We start from the raw sequence: 23,124 nt of genomic DNA, 5'->3' as shown, positions 1-23,124 counted from the left end.
GCTGCAGACTCCCCTAGACTTCTGGTGAGTGGAAAAGCCTTTCAGAGCCCCTCGGACTGAGAGCTGTGGTGGAGGACGGAGCGGCAGAGTGGACCGGGGTGGGAGCGGTGTCACAGGTTGATGGGACATTCGACACCCACCACTGATAATAGGTCCAAGACGCCATATTACATATCAATGTCTCACCCACTTTGTGTATCTCCCACCTGGGCTTCACCTGGTCAGGTGGCATCACAACACCATTCCCATCTGCCATATTTCTGCCATTCTACCGAAAGCTAAATGTACCCTATCCGATCTTTCCCATCTTGTATATTATTATTTCAATGGCTATTTATTATTTTGATTCAGTTTTCACATCAATCATATTGCCCTGACGCCAGACATAGACAAGAAAAACAAAAACGCTTTATTGCCTGGTTCTCTCTATCTCATTTGAGAGCAGAACTTAGGGAACACAAGGCTGAGGAAATGTAACGGCTGTGTTATTCCTGCCCTTTCTGTCCTTGTTCTGTAATGAACCACATGGTGCTGACCTGGGTTCTGCCACCAGCAGGAGTGCCCCTGTGTGGAGAAGGTCGAGAGCTCCTCTCTACTCCCAGTCAATGTGGAGAGTAAGATCACTCTGCTCGGACAACACCTCCACCTCTTCCAGGTACCAGAACAAAAGCACGTTTTACAAAAAGCAATCCTAAACACTGTTTTTTTTTGTCAGTGTGATTTGTTGTTGCATAACCATGCGGACGTTGGTTTGGTTTAAATTACCTTAAAGAATAGGCAACTTCACTAGGATTACTTTCTTTCTCATTGTGTCTTTCTCTGGGTCATGTTCCTTGGTTCGTATTAGAAGCTTTTGAGAGAGAACATTGTTGAACGTATTCATTCCTAATTTTGGTGTGTTGTTTGTGTGCCTTGGTGTGTCTGGTGTTCAGGACGAGGATTTGGACTACGAGTGTGTGTTGGACGTGGAGAGTGGCTCTGTCGTGGTGGAGGCCTTCGTCGAAACACATCCTACGGAACAAACCATCTTCCTCATCACCTGCCAGCTTCACCAGGTCGGAACGTAAAGCACACAGCATAAAAAATACCATTTCTATAGCACATTTACAGGAATGTCTGGCTGAACTAGGCTAGTGCTCTGACACGTTTTGATGGCCAGAGATGGAAAACTCATTATAAAGCCTGTCCAGGGCTGTCTGTCAAATCACATCAGAAATTGGTCAGGGTATGAAACCAGTTGCCTGATTTGACTCTGGGCTAAAGCCTAGTTTGGAGCCACCTCTGTGTGACCATAAAAATCTTGCCGGGCATTTCGAATCGTAAAACATAATTACATGATCCTCAAAACAATGGCACACAAAAACAAAACACCTTGAGGGCTTGGAGGGCCATCGATTGAATGAATGCTGTTGTGTTTAATGAACATTTCAGTACACCTATAAGGCTCAAGTGGAGGAGTACCGGGCTGTCATCAATATCAGAAGGAGGAACAGCTTTGTGATCGACAGTGCGGAGGATTTGCATGGTAGGGAACGTGTCATTTGTATTTGTTTGCTTGTCGGCGGAACTCGTTTCTGTTCCCCCCTACTGTCATTTGGTTCTGCTCTACAAAATAAATGTTCCACATCAGAAAATGTATTTGTTTCACAATAACGGCCCTAACATCATGAAATGCCGATGTTGTTTTGGCCCATTCTTTTCACGTGATAAACATAAAACATCTGCAGATATACCTGTGACGTGTTGCTTTTGTTAAAGGCTTTCGTCTCTGAGACCAATCCGCTAGTGTCTTGTGTGTGTCTTGGCTACCTGATACGATGGAAGCAGATATAACCATTACATAATATCGTTAGCCTCATAGCATATTAGTCATATTTTGGCTGAATTGTGATATCTAACCTAACTCTACTCTCCTACTGCTGCTGATTCACTGTGCCTCCTTGGTTCATCCTAAGCCAATCAGAGTGCTTTTTACATTCCATAATCACTATCCACCTAAGTCATCAATTTGACTTAGGCATTTTTGACGCTAAATACAAGACAAACCTTAAAATGTGACTTCTGCAATCATGCAATGAGGCTTACGATATTCTACCACTCTCTAATACTCCATAGACTCTATATTACACTTCCACTCCCTTACTGTTTCCCGTCCCCCAACGCGCTCCAGTGACCCTGTTCAACTGCTCGGTGGGCCGCTCCGACTGTAGCCGCTGCCGGACGGCCGAGCCACGCTACGGCTGCGCCTGGTGCACCGCTGACTCCACCTCCAGCTGTGTGTACGGGCCGTCCTGCACGGAGGAAATCACGCACACCTGCCCCGCGCCCGTCATCCACTTCGTAAGTCCGGTCCACTCCTCGACGAGGATCTCATTTTACAGGCTTGAGAGTGATCCGATAGATGGTTATGTATGTTGAAGTATCGTTGTTGTTGCTATAAGGGTGACTGACTTATTCGTTGCCTTGTTTACTTCCATATGTTGTTCGGGTCTGCTATTAGGAGTTTCTCATTGTATTGATGCCCCGTAAATCTCTATATGGGAGCCTGCGGTCTTCCGCTTCCATCCTTTTAAGTGTACATTACACAATGTTAACATAGATCAAAACCAGGCCACTAAAATCACTCTTTACCCAATTTCCGGTCACATTCACGCTCATCAGAGCTTATCTTAAAACCTTTGAAGAGTTCATTGAAATAAATGTGGCAGCTGATGTCACAGCTTGCAAAGTCTTTCACCAGTAACCGGGCCACACCTGCGGCTCTACATCAAAGCGTTCAAAGCTACAGCGGTGCCATAGCGCTGTACATGTACACGTTGTTTACAGCTGCCTGTTTTCCCGCCCCATGGCAGATTGACCCAGTTTCTGGCCCCGTGGAGGGGGGAACGGTGGTGACCATCTCTGGCTCTAACCTGGGTCAGAAACCAGAAGACGTCGAGAACTCTGTGACTGTCGCCGGTGTTCCTTGTCACGTCATCCCCAGCAGATACGAGGTCTCCTCCAGGCAAGGGACTCACGCAACAAGCCGGGAGAGCGCATCATCATCTGGCCCTCTGATAGATCCTATAAAAAAATCCTATAAAAATTGCACTTCCAGCAGTAGCAAACACCATGTTACAAATATATTTAGAGTTAAAAACAAAAATAAATGTGCAAAAGTACAAAAAGCAAAATGCTAAAAATATATATATATGGAAAGGGAAGAATAGTATACAAGCCAATATTTTCTTGAGGGAGTGCTTAAATAGTGCATTAAAACAGTGCAGAAATACCGGGGAGCTAGGGTCAGAGGGGGTGTCATAAATATATAGCATGTTAAGCCCTTTGAGACCGTACCTGTGATTAACTGCTGTACAAAAACAATTGAATTACTTTAATCATGAGGAAAAACACAGATGACAACCAAACCCAAATCGTTTTTTTATCATCATTTGTCATCTGGCTTAAACGTGATGCCTTCCTCTTCCAGGATAGTGTGTGAGACCACGGGCAGTGGAGCAGAGAAGAGTGGCCAGGCGGTGGTCTCTGTGAGGGGGGGGGGGCACGGGCGATCCACTCACGTCTTCAGCTTCCAGGTAAACACAACGGGCCTGATAAACATCCTGAATTCAGGTTCCGTTTCGCTTCGTGATTCAGTCGGATGTTTCCTTATCGGAGCCGTTATTAGAAACCGGTGTTGCTTTGACCTCAGCCAATCAGGATGCGTGTAACGATTCCTTAAGTGACGTTGCTCTCTGTTGGAGAGGGTCAACACTGAAGTAGCCCCAGATAATGGAGACGCATTTGGAAATAATGCGAAATAAGAATCTGATATCCTGCATTCTTATTGTCCTGATAAAGTACATGATGACAGGCTCATAGCCTAAAGCCTTTACTGGCCCAATACAACTGTTATATTGAAACAGTTATGGGATGTCCTAGAGATTGTTTCTAAAGCCCTTGTTTTTTTCAATGCCGCTCCCCACAAATTCCTCCCAGCATATCACTTTCTCAGTGGTATGCCGATAGCAGGAATGTTAATATGAACAAAACAATGAACAAAGTATTATTATTATAACAACAGCTGCCATTGTAAGGGCATGTGTTTCTCAATACACAACACACGGAAACCCTGATACACTCAGTAATGCATTGTTGTTGTTGTTATTGTTGCTATTGTTGTTGTTCTTACTCTTGTCTTCGCTTCTTTCCCCTTCCCCCGTGTAGGACCCCATTCTGACCAGCGTCTCCCCACTAAGGGGGCCCAAGGCGGGGGGCTCCCGGCTCAGCATCAGGGGCCACCGGCTGAGAACAGGCCACGCCGGGGAGGTCAGCGTCGCCATCGGAGGAGTGCCATGTCTTGTGTAAGTGGCCAGGGGCCAGGGCCCTTGTTAGTGTGGCCAGGGAGCTTGTTAGTGTGGGGGAACAAATGGTTGAATGAGACTTTAGACACGTATCTATGATTGTGTCATTGATGTATAGTTTTGATCATTTACGGTTGATAATGTCTCCCTCAACTTGGTATATATCTGACTCTAAAACTATCTTCATTTATTGTGGAAAGAAATGTCTCTCTCACACACACACAGTAGTAGACATACAGAAAGTACCGCCCTGTACTGCCTGTGACACCTGCATTTCCTGTCTGGGATTAACAAAGTGCCTGTTTAATCTTATCATACCTCTGCCCAGACTTACTATCGATGATGATCAGATCAACTGTCAGAGCGGAAGCAGCAACCGAACGGGAGACCACGGTATCACCGTGCGATTCGGTGGGACCGAGCGCCACCTACAGGGCATCACGTATCACTACACCCCCAACCCGAACATTACAAGGGCTGCTCCGTCCAAAAGCTTCCTCAGGTTGGTTTTGTCTTCCTGCCCTCGGGACTGTTCAAAAAAATAAGATATTTATCATAAGATTCAATATGTTCTGTACATGACGTTATGTTGGTACAATATGCAAAGTTTGCTATTTCAAGCTAGCTCCAAAAATATTAAAACACTCTGCTCCTCAACCCTGTCTCTCTCAAAATACGAGGCTTGCTAAAACATAGCCTTAGATTTAGCGTCTGAATGCCAACATTTATTCTAGAGCACTTTTCAATCCAAAACATTTGCGTAGCGTACTTTTAAACACATCTCGTTTTCATCGTACAATTAGCTAATATTAAATATTAAAGCTTCTCTTCTCTCTCCGGTCCGTAGGGGCGGGAGAACCATCCGGGTGTCCGGGCACAACCTGGACGTGGTCCAGGAGCCCAAGCTCCGGGTCACCCTCAGTCCACCGGACCCTCTGCCCCCCCGGAGGAGGAGGGGGGCCGTGGCGGGCTGGGGCCCGGGAGCCTGGGGAAGACTGAGGAGGATCGTTCCAGAACCGGACTGCCCTGAGGGGACGCTGTGTGGGGTCAAACAGGTGGGGTCGCTCAGCCAATAGGACACCAGCAATGGATATATCTTCCTGTTAAAGGGACCCTATGATACCACCAGGTGTGAGTTTGATTAGCCGTTTCCTGTGCCTTAGTGACATCACAAATGGGCGTGTCCACCTAGGTGTAAGCTGAATAGACTAAGGAAAAGGCGGAATTTCGAACTACTTGTATGGGCTACGACGCTTATTTGCTGGTATAATACGCGCCATTTAATAACGAGAGCGATGCATCGTTATGTGTGTGTTACAGCCCTGTGTTACGGCCGTACATTGTTACGGCCCTGTAAAACAAAGTCACCCTAACACTTTCCTTTGCTGACACTTTAGGCTATGTGTAACGGTATGATAATGTTTACTTTCAATAATATGCCACATATGGTCAATAATGTCTGCCTCAACTTTCTACAATGTTTGCATTTATTTTTGCGCCTACATTTCTACTCCTCTTATTGTGAATCTAGACATCATTTCAGTATACTTTTTGTTGTTTTACTATACTTCAATTGATTTGAATTTTCATGTATTTTACTGTACTGTACTGTACTGCATTCCTGTACAACAAACGTATCTCCTTCCCCCTTCTCTTGTAACTCAATGTGTTCCTACCCCTCATTGCTCACCTCCGTTCACGTGTTGCCGCCACAGCACGAGTCTCTGTGCACGGTGGTCAGCTCCTCCATGATCCAGTGCAGCACCCCGGCCGTGGGCCCCGAGGCCAGGAGGGCCCGGGTCCGCGTCCACTTCCTCCTGGACAGCCTGCAGTTTGAGTTCGGCAGCGTCAGCGGCGGCGGCGGCGGCGGCGGTGAGGCCTTCAGCTACCAGCCCGACCCCATGCTGTTCCCGCTGAACCGGAAGGACCGCAGCAAGCCGTATCACCACAAACCCGGCAGCATCATCTCGGTGGAGGTGAGGCGCCGACCGTGTGCTAGCGGGACGCTAGCTTGATGCTAACACACTATGCTAGTGCTACCTGGTGTTGCTTCAGTCAGAAAAGGATCAAATAAAAGTGAATAGATAGTGGAATGATTAGACCCAGGACATGAAATACAATAAATCAATATAATGTGAGTAATTAATTTAAATAAGTAAACAAAACAAATAAAAAATATGACAAAATTAAGAAGGATTCAACAGCAAGCCTCTCTTATAATAATTGTTATATTTGTATTTTTGGCATATTTCTAACTATATTTTATATTCATCACAGTCCGCCCTTTCCTTGTCTCAATAATTTCCTTTCCCAGAATGACCCTGTGTAATACTATGCATTTGATAAATAAAAGCACTTTAACTTTGGGTGCCAGAAGTCTGTGTTGGGAAGTAAGCAAGTAAACCCGAACCTCACCGCCACCCTCTCTCTCTGTTTCCTCCTGCAGGGAGTCAACCTGGACCTGGCCATCTCCAAGGAGGAGGTGGTGGCTCTGATAGGGGACGGGGTCTGCACCGTGAAGACCCTGACCCACCACCACCTGTACTGCGAGCCCCCGGCCCAGCAGCCCCCCAGACCGGTCCGACGGGGGGAGGAGGGGCTGAATCACCTGCCAGAGTTCACGGTCCGCATGCATCGCCGCTCCATCTTAAGACATCCGATATCGGATCAATGCACTTAGGATGCGGATGGAGTTTCCACGGATCCACTGATCCATCCGTGCTGAACAATGTACTGACTGCATGTCAATCACAACACTCAAAGTGATCCGGTCACGCCACACACTACAGCACAGGGTGTCGCATGCAAATGTATCGAAACCTCGCCCGTGATGTGCCGACTTTTTTAATCAGGATTCTACGATTGCTAGCCCTTGAAATGCTGTAGTTCAACATGATTCACGGCTTTAGCCAAAGCATTGTGACCTGGGGCACCGCGGTTGCTACGACCCCGCCCTCAAAGCGTGGATGACGTTTTGTGGGCATTCTGGGAAATAAATCAGGATTTTTAATCCAGGCACCTAGATTGAAAAAAAGGGTACAGCATTGGCCACTGGGAGCCCCGCTTAACGCCTCTTAAAGGAACGCCTTCCCTCCGTTCTCCTCCAGGTCCAGATGGGGAACCTGAACTTCTCGCTTGGCCGGGTGCAGTACGACAGCCAGGCCCAGATGAGTTTCCCCCCCGAGGCCCAGGTGGGCGTAGGGGTGGGGGCCAGTGTGGTGGCTCTGATGGTGCTCATCATCGTGCTCATATACAGGTAACCCGGGTGCTGTCCGTCAAACCACGACGACAGCTGTCTATGTAGGAGCAGAGGAGTGCTTGCTCACTGGCCACCACCCCATCACTATAGACAATATACATTTATATTTCACCTCAATGATTTTCAAAGGTATTTTTTATTACTTCTATGTATGTCAAGTATGGCACCCATTGCAATCATGACCATCCCTGGAAGTTGGCATCCCCCACTCTGCTTTCCATCTCAAGATTTCTTCCATGCTAATTTAGGGTGTTTTTTCTTGCCCTTTTGGGGGCTAGGGTTATGGGAGTGTCTGTGAATGGGACCTGTTAAGCTCTTTCAGACTGTAAATGTGAGTCAGGGCTATACAAATACAATTTACTGGACTTGACTTTACAACAATAGCAGCCATATAATATAACAATAGCACAGAACATAAAACCATTCATTAGAGGGAAGGGCAGATATGAAATATATAATACAGACGCAGACCTAGAGATATGGCTAATGCAACCACTGATCCAGATTACTGAGAGTACTTCCTTAGCTTAGAGCACTTCTGCTTTCCAGTTCTTCCCCTAACCCTCTTATGTACAGTTTCTTACCATGGTTTTTGTTCTGTCATCAGGAGGAAAAGCAAGCAGGCGATGAGGGACTATAAGAAAGTGCAGATCCAGCTGGAGAACCTGGAGACCAGTGTTCGAGACCGCTGCAAGAAGGAGTTCACAGGTCACGAGAGAGGGTTTATCTCTGTTAACCAAATTGAAAAATATCGATGTTTTTTTAAACCTACTGCCTCAACACATCGGTGCTCTGTCTCGTGGTTAACCTTTCATTGTTTATTTCTAAATATAACTTGCATTTCCACATTATTATTTTAATAAGGATTATAATCCTCCTCAAATTTTCATTGTGTAGCTTTTGAACAAAGCCCTTAAAACACCTCCCTCTTTCCTCTGGCTCCACCTTGCCCCGGTGTCCCCTCCCCTCTGCAGACCTGATGACAGAGATGATGGACATGTCAAGTGACCTGGTGGGCTCGGGGATCCCCTTCCTCCAGTACCGCACCTACGCAGAGCGCATCTTCTTTCCCGGCCACCAGGAGTCGCCACTGAGGCGCGAGCTGGACGTGCCGGAGGGCCGCAGGCAGACCGTGGAGCAAGGACTCGTTCAGCTGTCCAACCTGCTCAACAGCAAGCTCTTCTTAACCAAGGTCAGAGGGGCCGTTATCGTGCTATGGGTTCGAACGGGGAAGTCAGGTCGAGTCAGTTTTGTTTGTATATAGCCCTTTACGGGAATAAGTGTACAATCAGGAATTCGTTCTCATTACTGACCCCTTTGGCCGGGAAGGGTTACTGCAGCCTGCTGGAGCACGTGCACTGGGAGCGCTGGAGCTCGTGCACTGAGACAATTGGAGTGCGAGCTCTGTGGAATAAAAGACGATAAAAATCACAAACATTTGTTTTTTATCATCATAAATAAATGGTTTAATAAATCGTTTACAATGGCCTGGACTGGACACAAGTTCAATTGACATGGTAATATGGACTTGTTCCCTCCACACCGCCATCATGTGGCGATAACGGGAACTGAACAGATAATTAGATGAATTAAACAAACTGCATAATGGTGGTATTGTGGGTATGAGGGATGTGGTTCGATCCATCAGAATGTTTTGCTGAATCTTTCTATGATTATCAAATGGCCTCTGGACCTCCTTTGCTAATCTGCTAGATTAACAAAGTGCATGGTTATCTATTGTGTTGGTGTACTGTTTCCAAAGCACTATAAACTGGTACACTGGTATCGCTAAGTCTCCCAACGATTCTTGGAAATTATGCAAACCATGGATCCGGTACAAACGTGAAACCTGTATTAGTGGGTGAAAATAAGAAGCATTGATCTCTCTTAAAATGTCCCTACGTTTAAACTATCTCAGATGGTTGTGAGTGTGTTGCAACTGTGGTGTAAAAAGAATCGTTATTCAATCTATATACAATAAAAATGTTAAAGGGGTGATATTATAGGTTTGATTAGCCATTACAAGCCTTTTGAATATCTGCCTTTTCCTGTGTTTTAGTGACATCACAAGTTTATTTGTTTTATCCGTATGCCGGATGAATCAGTCTACCTGCCCACTTAGTGAATGTCACTAAAGTACAGCAAAAGGCAGATTTCCAAACGGCTTCTCATCACACTCACACCTGGTAGCATAACATCACCCCTTTAAAACATGGGTGTTAGAGTCTAGAGGTTTGTCTGGTGGAAGCCGGGCCATGAGCGTGTTGTGCGGTGTTGGGGTTAACAAAGTACAAAGTTACAAAGTAACGCGTAAACCCCAACACCGCGTTACAAAGTAACGCATTGTAGTGACTACATTATGGGTTCGTGTTCCCCTCTTACTGATCGAGTGGGAGGGAACTGGCTATGAGTCACGGGGGTCTAGGGGGACGGGTTATGCGGTTGCACGAGTTCTAGCCATGCGCTGCGAGTGATTGTTCTGCTCTGTCGTTGTTGGATTAAAACGGTTATTATTACGCTGCCTACGTCCTCCTTTTCCTCCGGCACTACATTGGTGACCCCGACGTTCGTTTTTGTTATTTATTCGTTTACAAAAACCGCACAAGCGAACACTGCAATTCTGCAACATGTCCGCCCGAGGAAGACGTTCAAAGCGGCAGACATCACCGTCTCCTGTCAGGGTGACGCAGGTCGTGCGCACCCCCACTCTTAAGCTGCCAGAGTTCTGGGACTCAACGCCTGCTGCATGGTTCACTATAGTAGAGGCACATTTCTACAAAAGCGACGTTACCGACGACGACGACCGGTACAACCATGCTGTGGCTATGTTAGGCAGCTCCACCGCAGCGCGTGTGGTGGGGTTTCTGTCCGCTCCCCCGGCGACAAACAAGTATGAGCGCCTCAAGGCCCTGCACCTGGAGTCATTTGAGCTGTCCACCGCAGAGAGGGTGCGCCGCTTGTTTGACATGTCGGACTTGGGAGACGAGAGGCCCTCTGCACGTATCGAGAGGATGCTTAACCTGCTCGGTACAGAAGACCCCATGATCCTCTTCATGGAGCTGTTTATGCGCGCACTGCCAGTTCAGGTCAGGATGGCGCTTGCTAACACCACCATCGTTGGACCCCGCGCCCTGGCCAGGGAGGCAGACCGGTTCGTCTTGGCCATGCCTCAACGGTCCCCGGACCTGCTGGCTCCCGCGGCTGCTCCACCGCCGGACCGTCGCAGGAGAGCGAAGGACGACGCCGGACCCTCGGGCCAGCAGGGTAACGCTGCGGGCCATTGTTTCTACCACGCCACTTTTGGCGCCAAGGCCAAACGATGCCGCTCGCCCTGCTCCTTTGGACCGGCGGGAAACGGCAGGGCCGGCGTTCGGTAGTAGCCCTGAGCGCTGGTGTCACCAACAGGCTGCTCTTCATAAAAGGCACCATTTCCGGTCGCAGATTCCTTTGTGACACGGGTGCCCAATGGAGCATCATTCCGTCAGGGGGATCGGAGGTGGCGAAGGGGGAGCACGGTCCGCAGTTGGTGGGTGCGGACGGCACGCCTATCCGTTCCTATGGCACTAGAGCGGTGGATGTTTGCTTCGGTGGACAACGCTTTACCTGGGATTTTGTCGTCGCTGCTGTCACGTTTCCCCTCCTGGGCGCTGATTTTCTGTGCGCCCACAACCTGTTGGTGGACGTGGGGAACAGGCGCCTGGTCAACTCGCAGACTTTTGCTTCCTTCGCCTGTACGCAGGGGGAGGCGATCTACAGCGGGTTGTCCAACACGCTCGCCGACGGCGACCAGTACCTTCGGCTGCTCGCCGAATTCCCTGACCTCACTAAGCCCACCTTCTCCGCTCCCACGGTGAAGCATGGTGTGGAGCACCACATCGAGACCAATGGGCCTCCCCTCCACGCCAGGGCCAGGCGCCTCAACCCGGAGAAGCTGTCCGTCGCCAGGGCGGAGTTCGCGCACATGGAGCAGGTGGGCATTGTTCGACGCTCGAACAGCCCCTGGGCGTCTCCCCTGCACATCGTCCCTAAGCCAGACGGTGGGTGGCGCCCATGTGGGGACTACCGCTGCCTCCACGACGCGTCCAAGCCTGACCGCTACCCAGTCCCGCATATCCAGGACTTTTCAGCGCATCTGGCGGGCAAACGCTTCTTCTCCAAGGTGGACCTGGTACGGGGGTACCATCAGGTGCCGGTGCACCCAGAGGACGTCCCTAAAACAGCCGTCGTCACCCCCTTCGGTCTCTTCGAGTTTCTGCGGATGCCCTTCGGCCTGAGGAACGCGGCGCAGACCTTCCAACGCCTCATGCACTCGGTGCTCCAGGACCTGCCCTTCCTCTTCGTCTACTTGGATGACATCCTCGTCGCGAGCACCACAGAAGAGGAGCACCTGTCCCACCTCCGGACCCTCTTCACGCGACTCAGCCAACATGGGCTGATTGTCAATCCGGCGAAGTGTGAGTTCGGACGACACACCCTTGACTTTCTCGGGCATCAGGTCTCCGCGGAGGGTGTGACCCCTACCCTCGAAGGTAGAAGCTGTTGCAGCCTTCCCGCGCCCCTGCACAGTCAGCGAGCTCAAGGGGTTCATCGGGATGGTGACTTTCTACTATCGCTTCCTCCGCCACATAGCTCACATCCTGCACCCACTGTACGAGGCCCAGAAGGGCAAGGCTCTGAAACAACCGGTCGACTGGACGGCGGAACGTGTCAAGGCCTTCCAGGACGCCAAGGCGGCCCTGGCCCGCGCGGCCATGTTGGCCCACCCCTCACCCTCTGCGCCCACTGCTCTCACCACGGACGCATCGGACTTTGCCGTGGGGGCGGTGTACGAGCAGTGGGTTGGGGATGCCTGGCAGCCACTCGCATTCTTCAGCCGCCAGCTGTCTCCCAGAGAGCGCAAGTACAGCACCTTCGACAGGGAGCTCCTCGGGTTGTGGCTCGCGGTCACACACTTCCGTTTTTTGCTGGAAGGCCGTGAGTTTACGGCCTACGTGGACCACAAGCCGCTCACACACGCCATGTCCAAAACCACGGAGCCTTGGTCCGACCGCCATCAGCGCCAACTCTCCTACATCTCCGAGTTCACCACAGACATCCAGCACGTGGCTGGGAAGTCCAACGTGGTCGCCGATTGTCTCTCCAGGGCGGTGGTCGGTGCGGTCCAGCTGAACTTGGACTACTCCCGCATGGCTGTGGATCAGGCTGCCGACCCCTCCGTCCAAGCTCTAAAGTCGTCGAACACAGGGCTGCGCCTGGAGGAGGTGCTCTTCAGTGACACAGGGGCCAAGCTCCTGTGCGACGTTTCCATGGGTCAGCCAAGGCCAGTAGTCCCCGCCAACTGGAGACGCCCCGTCTTCGAGGCGGTGCACAGCTTATCTCACCCGGGTAGGAAACCGTCCTCACGGCTGGTGTCAGCGAAGTTCGTCTGGCACGGGCTCAAGAGGGATGTGAGGTCCTGGGTCGACACTTGCACTGCCTGTCAACGCGCCAAGGTGCATCGCCATGTCAAGGCCCCCCTGGAACAGTTTGCGGTGCCCGAGCGGAGGTTCGACCATGTCAACGTGGACCTGGTGGGACCCCTGCCCCCCTCGCACGGCTTCACCTACCTCTTTACCATGGTGGACAGGACGACCCGCTGGCCGGAAGCAGTCCCACTCTCCTCAACGACAGCCCCCGACCTGGCCCGGGCGTTCATCGCGGTGTGGGTCTCCCGCTATGGCACTCCTGCTGACCTCTCCTCTGACCGCGGCCCGCAGTTTACTTCGGGGCTGTGGGCGGCGGTGGCAGAGAATCTGGGGGTCAGGCTCCACCGCACTACCGCCTACCACCCACAGGCTAACGGACTTGAGGAGCGCTTTCATCGCTCCATGAAGGCCGCCCTTCGGGCCGGCCTCACGGACAGCAACTGGCTCGACAAACTGCCGTGGGTCATGCTGGGGCTCAGGACGGCGCCCAAGGAGGACCTCCGGTCATCGTCGGCTGAGCTGGTGTTCGGACAGCCGCTGCGGGTCCCTGGTGACTTCATCCCCAAGCCGACGGAGCCCTGGTCCACCTCCACTCAGTGCGCCTCCCTGCTGGACGGCGCCAGGGCCTTCGCCCCGGTCCCGACCACGCGGCATGGCATCCCTGCTTCGCGGGTGCCCCCGGAGCTGCAGTCTGCGGGTTACGTTTTCATCCGCCACGACGGCCACAGGGCTCCGCTACGACCTCCCTATGACGGACCCTTCCGTGTCATCGAGGCGGGAGCCAAGAGCTTCATGGTTGATATGGGGGGTACGCCGGAGTGTGTGTCTGTTGATCGCCTCAAACCGGCTCACTTGGACCTTGAACTGCCCCCGGACTTGGCTCTGCCACCGCTCAGGGGCCGCCCCCCCGTCCTACCCCCCCTGCCACGCCGTGGCCGTTCCCCCCTCCAACCCCTACAAGCCCCCACAGCTTGCGGCCCTCGGGTCGACGCTGCCCCCCGCCCCGCACAACAAGAGGATGTGATGGACGATGTCACACCTCCTCCCGCACCTCCTGACTTTGCCTACAGTCGTAGGGGCCAGGCCATACGCCCTCCTCGCCGCGGGGATTTTGAATATTGAGGTGAACACTGGGGGGGCTGGTGTAGTGACTACATTATGGGTTCGTGTTCCCCTCTTACTGATCGAGTGGGAGGGAACTGGCTATGAGTCACGGGGGTCTAGGGGGACGGGTTATGCGGTTGCACGAGTTCTAGCCATGCGCTGCGAGTGATTGTTCTGCTCTGTCGTTGTTGGATTAAAACGGTTATTATTACGCTGCCTACGTCCTCCTTTTCCTCCGGCACTACAGCATTACTTTTTTGGGTAACAAAGTAAAGTAACCCATTACATTTAAAATATCGGTAACTACACTACTTTACTAGACTATAGTAACGCGCTTTCCTGCGTTACCCAAGCCGCGTTTGCCTGCGTGTAAAGTTCTGATCTGTTGGGGTGCGTGCATGCGTGCTGCCTGTGTGTCTGCAGCGCCTGCTTGCCTCGGCACGTTGCCATAGTGATCGATTTGAGTGACGTAGCTGCTTGTGCGAAGGAGCGTTCAAGTGTTGGAGCGCAGAAGCAGGTGAAACAGAAAGACAGGCTGGTTGCAGGGTTCATTGTAGAAGACATGCTTCCCCTGTCGACTATTGAATCGCCCAGATTTAGAAAAATACTAGATAAAATTCCTGCGACTCGCAAGCCAACATCCGACAGGAAAACATTTTCCCATAACCTGAACAAGTGTTATACTGACATGGAATCGAAGCTCAAAATAATTTTCGAGTCCTCCCTGGATCATGTGTCCGCCAAAAACAAAAGTTAGTTAGGATTCCGAAGTAACTTTAAAGTAATGCTGTCTATCCAGTGCGACATCATCCCTAAATTAGGAATGACGGTGGACTGGATTACTAAGGCTGCTCTTGCCTGCAAGAGGGTGAGAGCAAGACACACTTACCAGTCCCTCCAGAAAAACGAGATTATGCGATCGCATAATTCAACGCATAATCAGCCAAAGTCTGCATATTCATGCATTGGGCGCATTTTTTCAAATATGCCACACTTTCAACGCATAAATTGCCGATTTCCACGCAAGATATGCGGGGCTTGCATGATTTCATAATCCCTGCATTTTCATTGCAAAACAGTCACATATATTTTAGCAGAAAGTTGAAAAATGTTGCGTTTACTTCACACAACAGCAGCCATTTCCCCCTGTTGCCATGGGAACGTTATGAAGTGACGTAATTACGCGACGTGAACGTCATCGAAAAGCTGCATTTTTCGCAAGTTCCCGCAATTTCATCGCATAAAATTTCATAAATATGCCGCATATTTCATCGCATTTTTTAAGAAAACGTGCCGCATAATTGAGGATTTTTGGCTGTAACAAAAAAATTTCTGAAGGGACTGACTGTTTCGCAAGCTATGACGATGCATTGCCTGCGAAATAGATCAGGTTCATTCAGCCTTTGGACCACATAAAGTAACAGCATGTGTCACCGCCGCTTAAGTGCATTTCTGTTTTAATTATATGAGATAAAGTGACCTTTTTATATTTTTCATTGACCACTTAATTTTTGTCCTCATGTTTCCCAAAGCCTGTGCTTTGAAACGTGTGTTGCTACTGATTGACCTCACCATAGCCTATTTTATCCTGTTGTTTGTGGATTTTACAGTGAGGCATTTCTTTGTGCAGACAGAGATATTGTTCTTTCATGTGGTTTATATATAGATTTATACAATAAACACTAAGTGATGATAGGGCTATGATGTTTGTCCATGTATCTACAGTAAATTAAGAAACGGGAAAGTAAACTAATAAGTAGTGAAGTTACTTTTCAATTGCAGTAACTAGTAAAGTAATCTCATTACAATTTACATAAGTAACTAGTAATAAGTAACTTAATTACTTTTTTGAGTAACTACCCCAACACCGGTGTTGTGTCTCCGCCCTCCTGCAGTTCATCCACACCCTGGAGGTGCAGCGGACCTTCTCCCCCAGGGACCGGGCCTACGTGGCCTCCCTGCTGACCGTGGCACTGCACGGCAAGCTGGAGTACTTCACGGACATCCTGAAGACGCTGCTCAGCGACCTGGTGGAGCAGTACGTGGCCAAGAACCCCAAGCTGATGCTGAGGAGGTGAGTGCCGCTCGTGGGGAAGGGGACGGTGGATACCAACGGGGGGTCTGGAAGGGGGTTTGTGGTTAGACTCTTACTGGGATGGGCTTTGTGATTTTTGCCAAGGCGCAGCAGTAGCTCAGGAGGGCGAGCGGGTTGACTGGTAACCGGAAGGTTGCTAGTTCGATCCCTGGCTCCTCCTAGCTGAGTGCCGAGCTGTCCATGAGCAAGGCGCCTCACCCTGACTTCGCGGTTGACTCCGCCGTCGGTGTGTTGATGTGTGAATGAATGGTTGCATGTCGCTTTGGATAAATGCATCAGCAAAATCCCCTAAATGTAAATTCAATTGCTTTGTGCTTTGTTTCCTAAGAACGGAGTCAGTGGTGGAGAAACTCCTGACCAACTGGATGTCCATTTGCCTCTTCACCTTTCTGAGGGTAAGGGTTTGGACGTCCGTCTTTTGACATACAGAGAATCCAAAACGATGACTTGGGTTCACGACTTGGGTTAAGGTTTTTACACAAAATGTCATTGAAAATCCTGTTATGCCATACTATCTATCAGTTTTGCCATACTATCTGAAGAAGAAGATATACTTTTTTAATATAGTGTAAATATACATCTATAAATTAAATCAAATATATTATTTGTTATAGCTAGGCATCTGCTTTCTTGTGTAGCAACACAAGTCACAAAAAGATTTGATCGAAGATCAAAGATTTATTTCTAACAGATTCCATATGCTGTGGGTTTGTGTCCCATCGCATCAAGAGCCCAGGACATTGCTAGCTGGCTAACAGGCGCGTAAGGCAGCGGTCATGTTTGTAGTGCCTAACCACCTGCGTGTGTTGTGGAGCAGGAGTCGGCAGGGGAGTCCTTCTACATGCTGTTCAGGGCCATAAAGCACCAGGTGGACAAGGGCCCAGTGGACGCCGTGAGCGGGAAGGCCAAGTACACGCTCAACGACAACCGCTTGCTGCGCGAGGACGTGGAGTACCGCACGCTGGTGAGAACTCATTTCACACCCACAGAGGGGGGTTCAGCCAAGGGGATCCCCACAAAGTATTCCGATCCCGAAGTGCTCCCCAAGTAAACACGTGTGGTTCACGCTAACCGTGCCGCCGTGTATATCGATTTCTGGCCGCGTGTCCCGTCTCTCTACTTCCTGTCTCTCCAATGCGACCATGCCCACCGCTGCCCTCATAACCGTCTTAACATAACAAATATTAACGAATGATAACGAATGCAGCAAAAGGATGTTAGCCTATTTTATTTTCAAAGGATGTTTGATGGTTACAATTGCTAATATACGCGTTGAAATGGAAATTTCCGTTTTGGCGGGAAATCCCGGTCTACTCGGGGCGAAAGTTATGTCGAATTAACAACATCCCTGGAATATTTGATCCTAATCCACACAAACCCATTTATTGCAGCAGGTGATTTTATGGTTGCATTTGGTAGATAGGGGTCTTTTTTGAGTTTCTACTTAATGCATTGTACTCCATATACCAATACAATGATGTCGGACAAAGATACAAGAACAAGATCATTGACTTGAGAAAATAACCTAAATGATTCAGAAAGGAGTCTAGTGCTCTGGACTGGAGTGGCCGGTATGGGGACATTGGGATAGGACTAACATTGTTTTTTATACCGGCCAGAAAGGGTTCAGCATTGTTCATACTCGATTATTGAGATCATAATATGCTACTTTACTCATCCTCAGAGGAACAGGTAGTGAGTTAAAATGGGTTAAAATGCAGTGAGTTCAAATACTGTCCAGACAATATCCACCGGTAACTCCCACCCTTCCCCGCTATCCCAGACCCTGAACGTTCTCATCCCAGCTCCAGGGGCCGACGCTGGCTCCGCGGCCCAGACAGCGCCGGCCAAGGTCCTGGACTGTGACACCATCACCCAGGTGAAGGAGAAGGTCCTGGAGCAGACCTGGAAGGGTACCTCCTTCTCCCAGAGGCCGCACGTTGACTCTCTGAACCTCGGTGAACCTGCTCTCCTACACTCTTCATGCTAATAACAATATAATATAATAATATATATAATAATAATAATAATCATGACACAAAGACTGCAAATAATTACTCGTTTTGTATTCATTAAATGTGTATTATTTCTCCAGAATGGCGTGCAGGGGTCGCAGGTCACTTGATCCTCTCTGACGAGGACTTGACATCTATAACCCAGGGTTCCTGGAAACGGCTCAACACAATACAGCACTACAAGGTCAGTAGGTGACAGACACACACACACACACACACTCACACACACTCATCATGAACCAGCAGTGTTAGTTACTTATTCATTTATTTATATTACATTGTTATGACATTGCCTTATCTCAATCAATTCCCATCCCAGTACTACCCTGTGTTATACTGTGCATTTGATCAATAAAAGCACCTAGAATTTGACGTGCTCAGGTTTGGGGAGAGCCTGAGGGGATTCTTTTAGGCCCTAAAGTTCAGCGATAATCAGCTTGAGTTGCTCCCCCCATCAGCTCCCGGATGGAGCAACAGTGGCTCTGGTCCCCAGGAATGGCAAACATCAGCACCACTACGACAGCCACGACTATATGCCTGGGGAGAGTGAGTGTTTTTGCATTGCCTTTTGCATGTATTAGTGTTTTCAAATCTGTTCACATTCTCAACTCACAATCTGGATGTTCAATTTGCACCTTTCCTTTACATCTGGCACCTACACAACCCCCTGTACAACCCCTAGGGGAACCCTCCTTCTATCTCTATCCATGACAATATCTCTCACTCTCTCTCTCTCTCTCTCTCTCAGAGACCCCCATGCTGGATGATGGAGAGGAAGGGGGCGTGAGGCTGTGGCACCTGGTGAAGGCCAATGAGGAGGCTGAGCTGCCCAAACAGAGAAAGGGCAGTGTGAGAGAGCGGGGGGGCGAGCGAGCCAAGGCCATCCCGGAGATATACCTCACCAGGCTGCTCTCCATGAAGGTACTAGCGCCGCCACTCCATGAAGCGAACCACCATCCACATACCACCATCCCACGGCCTTAGGTTGTTAAGAAACCACCAGCCAATCAGGTGAACTCAGGGATGCTCCTGATCTTACGAGTTGACCCTATTATAACAATAATTATACACTTCCTTCTGGTATTTATTTTATGAATACAGTGTATTATTTTGCAAATCTGCTTTCTCATACAAAAACGGAATGATCAAAATGTAGCCCGGGAACCTGATGATCTCACAAGCAAATATCTGGCTTTTCTGAGTGACACACCGAGCCCAACATTCTCCTTCCTTATGCAAGTTGCGTCTCTCTCTCGTCTGCCCGCCTCGGCCCCTTCAGGGCACGCTCCAGAAATTTGTGGACGATCTGTTCACGGCGATCCTCAGCACCAGCCGGCCCGTTCCCCTGGCGGTGAAGTACTTCTTTGACATGCTGGATGAGCAGGCGTCGCTGCACAACATCACAGACCCAGAGACCATCCACATCTGGAAGACCAACAGGTGACCAACACGTTGTGACAAGGCCGATGCTAGGGTGGTGGGTGTCAGAAGACCGGTTTATTGCAAGGCAGACATTGCTAAACGACAACGGTGCGCCATATTGCCATGCAGGACATCTCCCCTGAGTGTGTGCCCTGGTTCAACCTGTGCACATTGATGTCTCAATGCACAACAGGTGTGCAGCCTCACCCAGCCCCAGGGTCCAATCAGTCTGACAAGGGTCAGGCGAGGCTGCTTAAACCAGCCATCATCTACACCCACACATGTATTTTTAAATTTTACACCCCAGGTCAAAAAGAATGAAAGAATTTCATTCTGATGGTCTTCCATTGATGTCTTTTCTTTTCTGAAGTTTTTGGGTGTTTGAATGTCGTAAAAGTTATTTCATCAAAAAAAAGGCACCAACTACTACTTTCACATATATATATATAGATAGATAGATAGATAGATAGATAGATAGATAGATAGATAGATAGATAGATAAAATAAAAAGTGTTTTCCTTTCAGCCTTCCGTTGAGGTTCTGGATCAATATTCTGAAGAACCCCCAGTTCATCTTTGACGTCCAGGCCTCAGACCATGTAGACGCCGTTCTGTCGGTCATCGCTCAAACCTTCATGGACTCGTGCACTAGAGCTGAGCACAAGCTGGGACGGGTGAGACCATTGTCTATATTGTTTATGAATATTCATATTGGTATCTTTATTGACTCACTTTATAAAAGTTTTGTAATTAATATAATACAGTAATTTTCCTCTGCGGTGCTTTGAGCATATGTTTTTGCATTGTCAAGGAAAACTCTGGTCGACAGTGCATTGGTCTGAAAAGGCAGAAGTGTCCCATAATTGAAAAATAATGCACACCCTTGGAAATATTTTACAAAGCTGTGGTATAAATCTCTTGATTGTACGTCTGTAATGCACAACATTTTTAAAAATTTATTACGGCACTTGCTCAACAATTATCTTTGTAGTTCAACATTCAGCTAGCAACATGGCCCCTTCCCTCCCAAAATATTCCCATTCCCGCCAGGTCGTTCTGACTCCAAAAGACTCCATCCAGCTCATTTCATAACGTGTCTCAGTGAACTGTTCTCACATCCATCTCCCCTCTGCAGGACTCTCCTATCAACAAGCTGCTGTACGCCAGAGACATCCCCCGCTACAAGCACATGGTGGAGAGGTGAGGGCAGGCCCGCCAGAAGCCCCACTGGTCCCAGGGTCCCGGTACTTGGCAGGGCAGTGCGAAACACGCCACGATCCGTCTGTCTGTGCTAGAGAGGGCAGACAAACCCTGCAGGACTTGTCTGAGACTCGCAGACTGCGTTGTACCTTTACGGTCTTCAGCTAACCTCGTTCCCTGGCATTATCATCTCACCATTGAGCGCCCAGAACGGGGTGCTTAGAATGTGCGTAGTGTGGTAATAGAGAGGGCGGGACCTCCAGGCCAGCTACGGAGGATGCTATATCCGTTTCAGTTGCGTGGGTTTAGTGGCGAGAGCAGAGAGGAAGGGAATACTGATAGATGAATGCACATAATGTCTCAGGAATCGCTTTGTCTGATTTTTCGTCAAAAAACTACTTTATTCCCCGTGTCTTTGTTGTTGTTCTTCTAGTTGTGTTTGGCTTATTCTCGCAATCGGGACTGTTTACTGACGTTCACAGATATCGGGATGTAAGGGAATGAATGTTGCATATCGGTAGATCAGAGCAATATTAAACTCGCTATGACAAACTCTCAACCTAGTGGACGAGACCAAGTGCGAGTTTAAAGTCGAATTGCCATGCGCCCATAAACAACAAAAACCTGTCTACTTTTTTGAAACATTTTAACACCCTGTTTTTTCTATCCTCACATTCTCAGGTATTATGCAGATATTCGTCAGGCTATCCCCGCAAGTGACCAAGAAATGAACTCTGCTCTAGCAGAGCTGTCTCGTGTACGTATGTCGGTTACTCTGTGGCCACGATTCCTGTGGTCGAAAGGTGTTGAGTTGAAAAAGTACACCATTGATACAGGCACCACTAACACACCATCATGGATTTTTTTCTCTTCCTCCGCACTTATAGAATTATGCTGGGGAAGTTAACCATCTTGTGGCCCTACATGAGTTGTATAAATACATCAACAAATACTATGATCAAGTGAGTCTGGTTTCAAATTTGTCCTGCCAATTTTTCCTAACTAGTAGCCAGGTGTTGCTAAATGGTGGCCAATAGATCTGAACTGGTAGTCAATTGTTCCTAGCTAGTAACCAATTGCTCCTGCCAATTTTCCAAACTAGAACCTAATTGTTGCTAACTAGCAGCTAATTGTTCCTAACTGGTAGCCCATTGTTCCTGACTAGTAGCCAATTGTTTCTTACTAGTAGCCAATTGTTCCTTACTAGAAGCCAAGTGTTCCTTACTAGTAGCCAAGTGTTTCTGACTGAAGCCAATGTTCTTTACTAGTAGCAAATTGTTCCTAAATGGTATCCAATTGTTCCTTACTGGTAGCCAACTGTTCTTTGGTGTTGTTTCAGATCATCACGGCCCTGGAGGAGGACACCATGGCCCAGAAGATGCAGCTGGGCTACAGGCTGCAGCAGGTGGCGGCGGCTGTGGAGAACAAGGTCACTGACCTGTAGTGCTTCACATGTCTTCACTTCAAGAAGCAGAACAATCTGGACATGGCTCCTGATTCTTGAGAGTCAAGATAAACCAGTTTTTCTTTTAACGGGGGACCAATGGGAAAGAGGACTGAAGGGAGCACAGAGTTCAAGTGACCACGGTGGACAGAAATAAACGTCTGAGAGCTTCAAGCAATTCCACTGTCATTGCAATGACCTGGATCATAAGGAGGATCACCTGGTGCTTGATTGTTATCGCCGTTCCTCCACACAGTGGGCTGTTCTTAACTGAAATGGAAGGACTCGGAAGACATGTGAGGGGGAAAGAGCCCTCTTTGCAACAAATCCCATGAGGTCCTTTACTTTGAGGGGGGCAGAAGAAGGGAATAGGGCGTCAAGTTACTTGGGTTACATGTTGGTGTCTTGAAGGACAGCAAGAAATCTTCCAGTGTGATGTTTACATCAAAACTCATTTGTCTTCTCCCAGGGGGATGGATACATGTTATTTGTACATTATTTAATCATGTGGAGAAATGGAAAGGTATGGAGAGGTATTAAGAAAAAAAAGTATTAGCGCCGCAAGTTTCCACGATTTGTCTTATTGTCTTTATGTCTTATTTGGGAAGAAGAGGACAGTAATGAAATGAACAAAGCACTGGTAGTGACCGGGCACAAGTCTTTAAAGGGAGTGGAAGGAGTGTTCTGCTTGTGGCCTGCCATTAGTTCCCCTGCCTTGATTTGAGATCACTTACTTTATGTGCATCTAGTGAAGTCCTGGAGTTACCTTGAGTTGAGA

General features: G+C 48.9%; 1 protein-coding gene across 1 annotated transcript in view; it reads left to right on the top strand.

Annotated features, from left to right (window-relative positions):
* The window catches only part of LOC307076483 (plexin-B1-like), a gene marked incomplete at both ends in the record, with an annotated part of 47,136 nt that extends 24,790 nt beyond the window's left edge, over positions 1-22,346 (top strand). Inside the window, 28 exon segments of the mRNA XM_079737505.1 lie at positions 1-24; positions 554-655; positions 933-1,055; positions 1,432-1,525; positions 2,171-2,340; positions 2,853-3,004; positions 3,470-3,575; positions 4,207-4,343; positions 4,672-4,845; positions 5,191-5,398; positions 6,059-6,319; positions 6,790-6,966; positions 7,451-7,599; positions 8,210-8,310; positions 8,577-8,794; positions 16,067-16,245; positions 16,595-16,661; positions 17,084-17,230; positions 18,050-18,224; positions 18,362-18,465; positions 18,740-18,827; positions 19,030-19,202; positions 19,561-19,721; positions 20,229-20,376; positions 20,838-20,902; positions 21,584-21,659; positions 21,790-21,864; positions 22,242-22,346. The exon segment at positions 1-24 is cut by the window's left edge and continues 804 nt beyond it. Of these exon segments, the coding sequence (XP_079593631.1) occupies positions 1-24; positions 554-655; positions 933-1,055; positions 1,432-1,525; positions 2,171-2,340; positions 2,853-3,004; positions 3,470-3,575; positions 4,207-4,343; positions 4,672-4,845; positions 5,191-5,398; positions 6,059-6,319; positions 6,790-6,966; positions 7,451-7,599; positions 8,210-8,310; positions 8,577-8,794; positions 16,067-16,245; positions 16,595-16,661; positions 17,084-17,230; positions 18,050-18,224; positions 18,362-18,465; positions 18,740-18,827; positions 19,030-19,202; positions 19,561-19,721; positions 20,229-20,376; positions 20,838-20,902; positions 21,584-21,659; positions 21,790-21,864; positions 22,242-22,346 (3,759 nt within the window).
* Between the last annotated feature and the right edge of the window lie 778 nt (positions 22,347-23,124).

Source organism: Pollachius pollachius (genome assembly GCF_949987615.1).
Source record: "Pollachius pollachius genome assembly, chromosome: 6".
Taxonomy (NCBI): Eukaryota; Metazoa; Chordata; class Actinopteri; order Gadiformes; family Gadidae; genus Pollachius; species Pollachius pollachius.
Note: the sequence above shows the minus strand (reverse complement) of the source record. Positions and strands in the feature narration are given on the sequence as shown.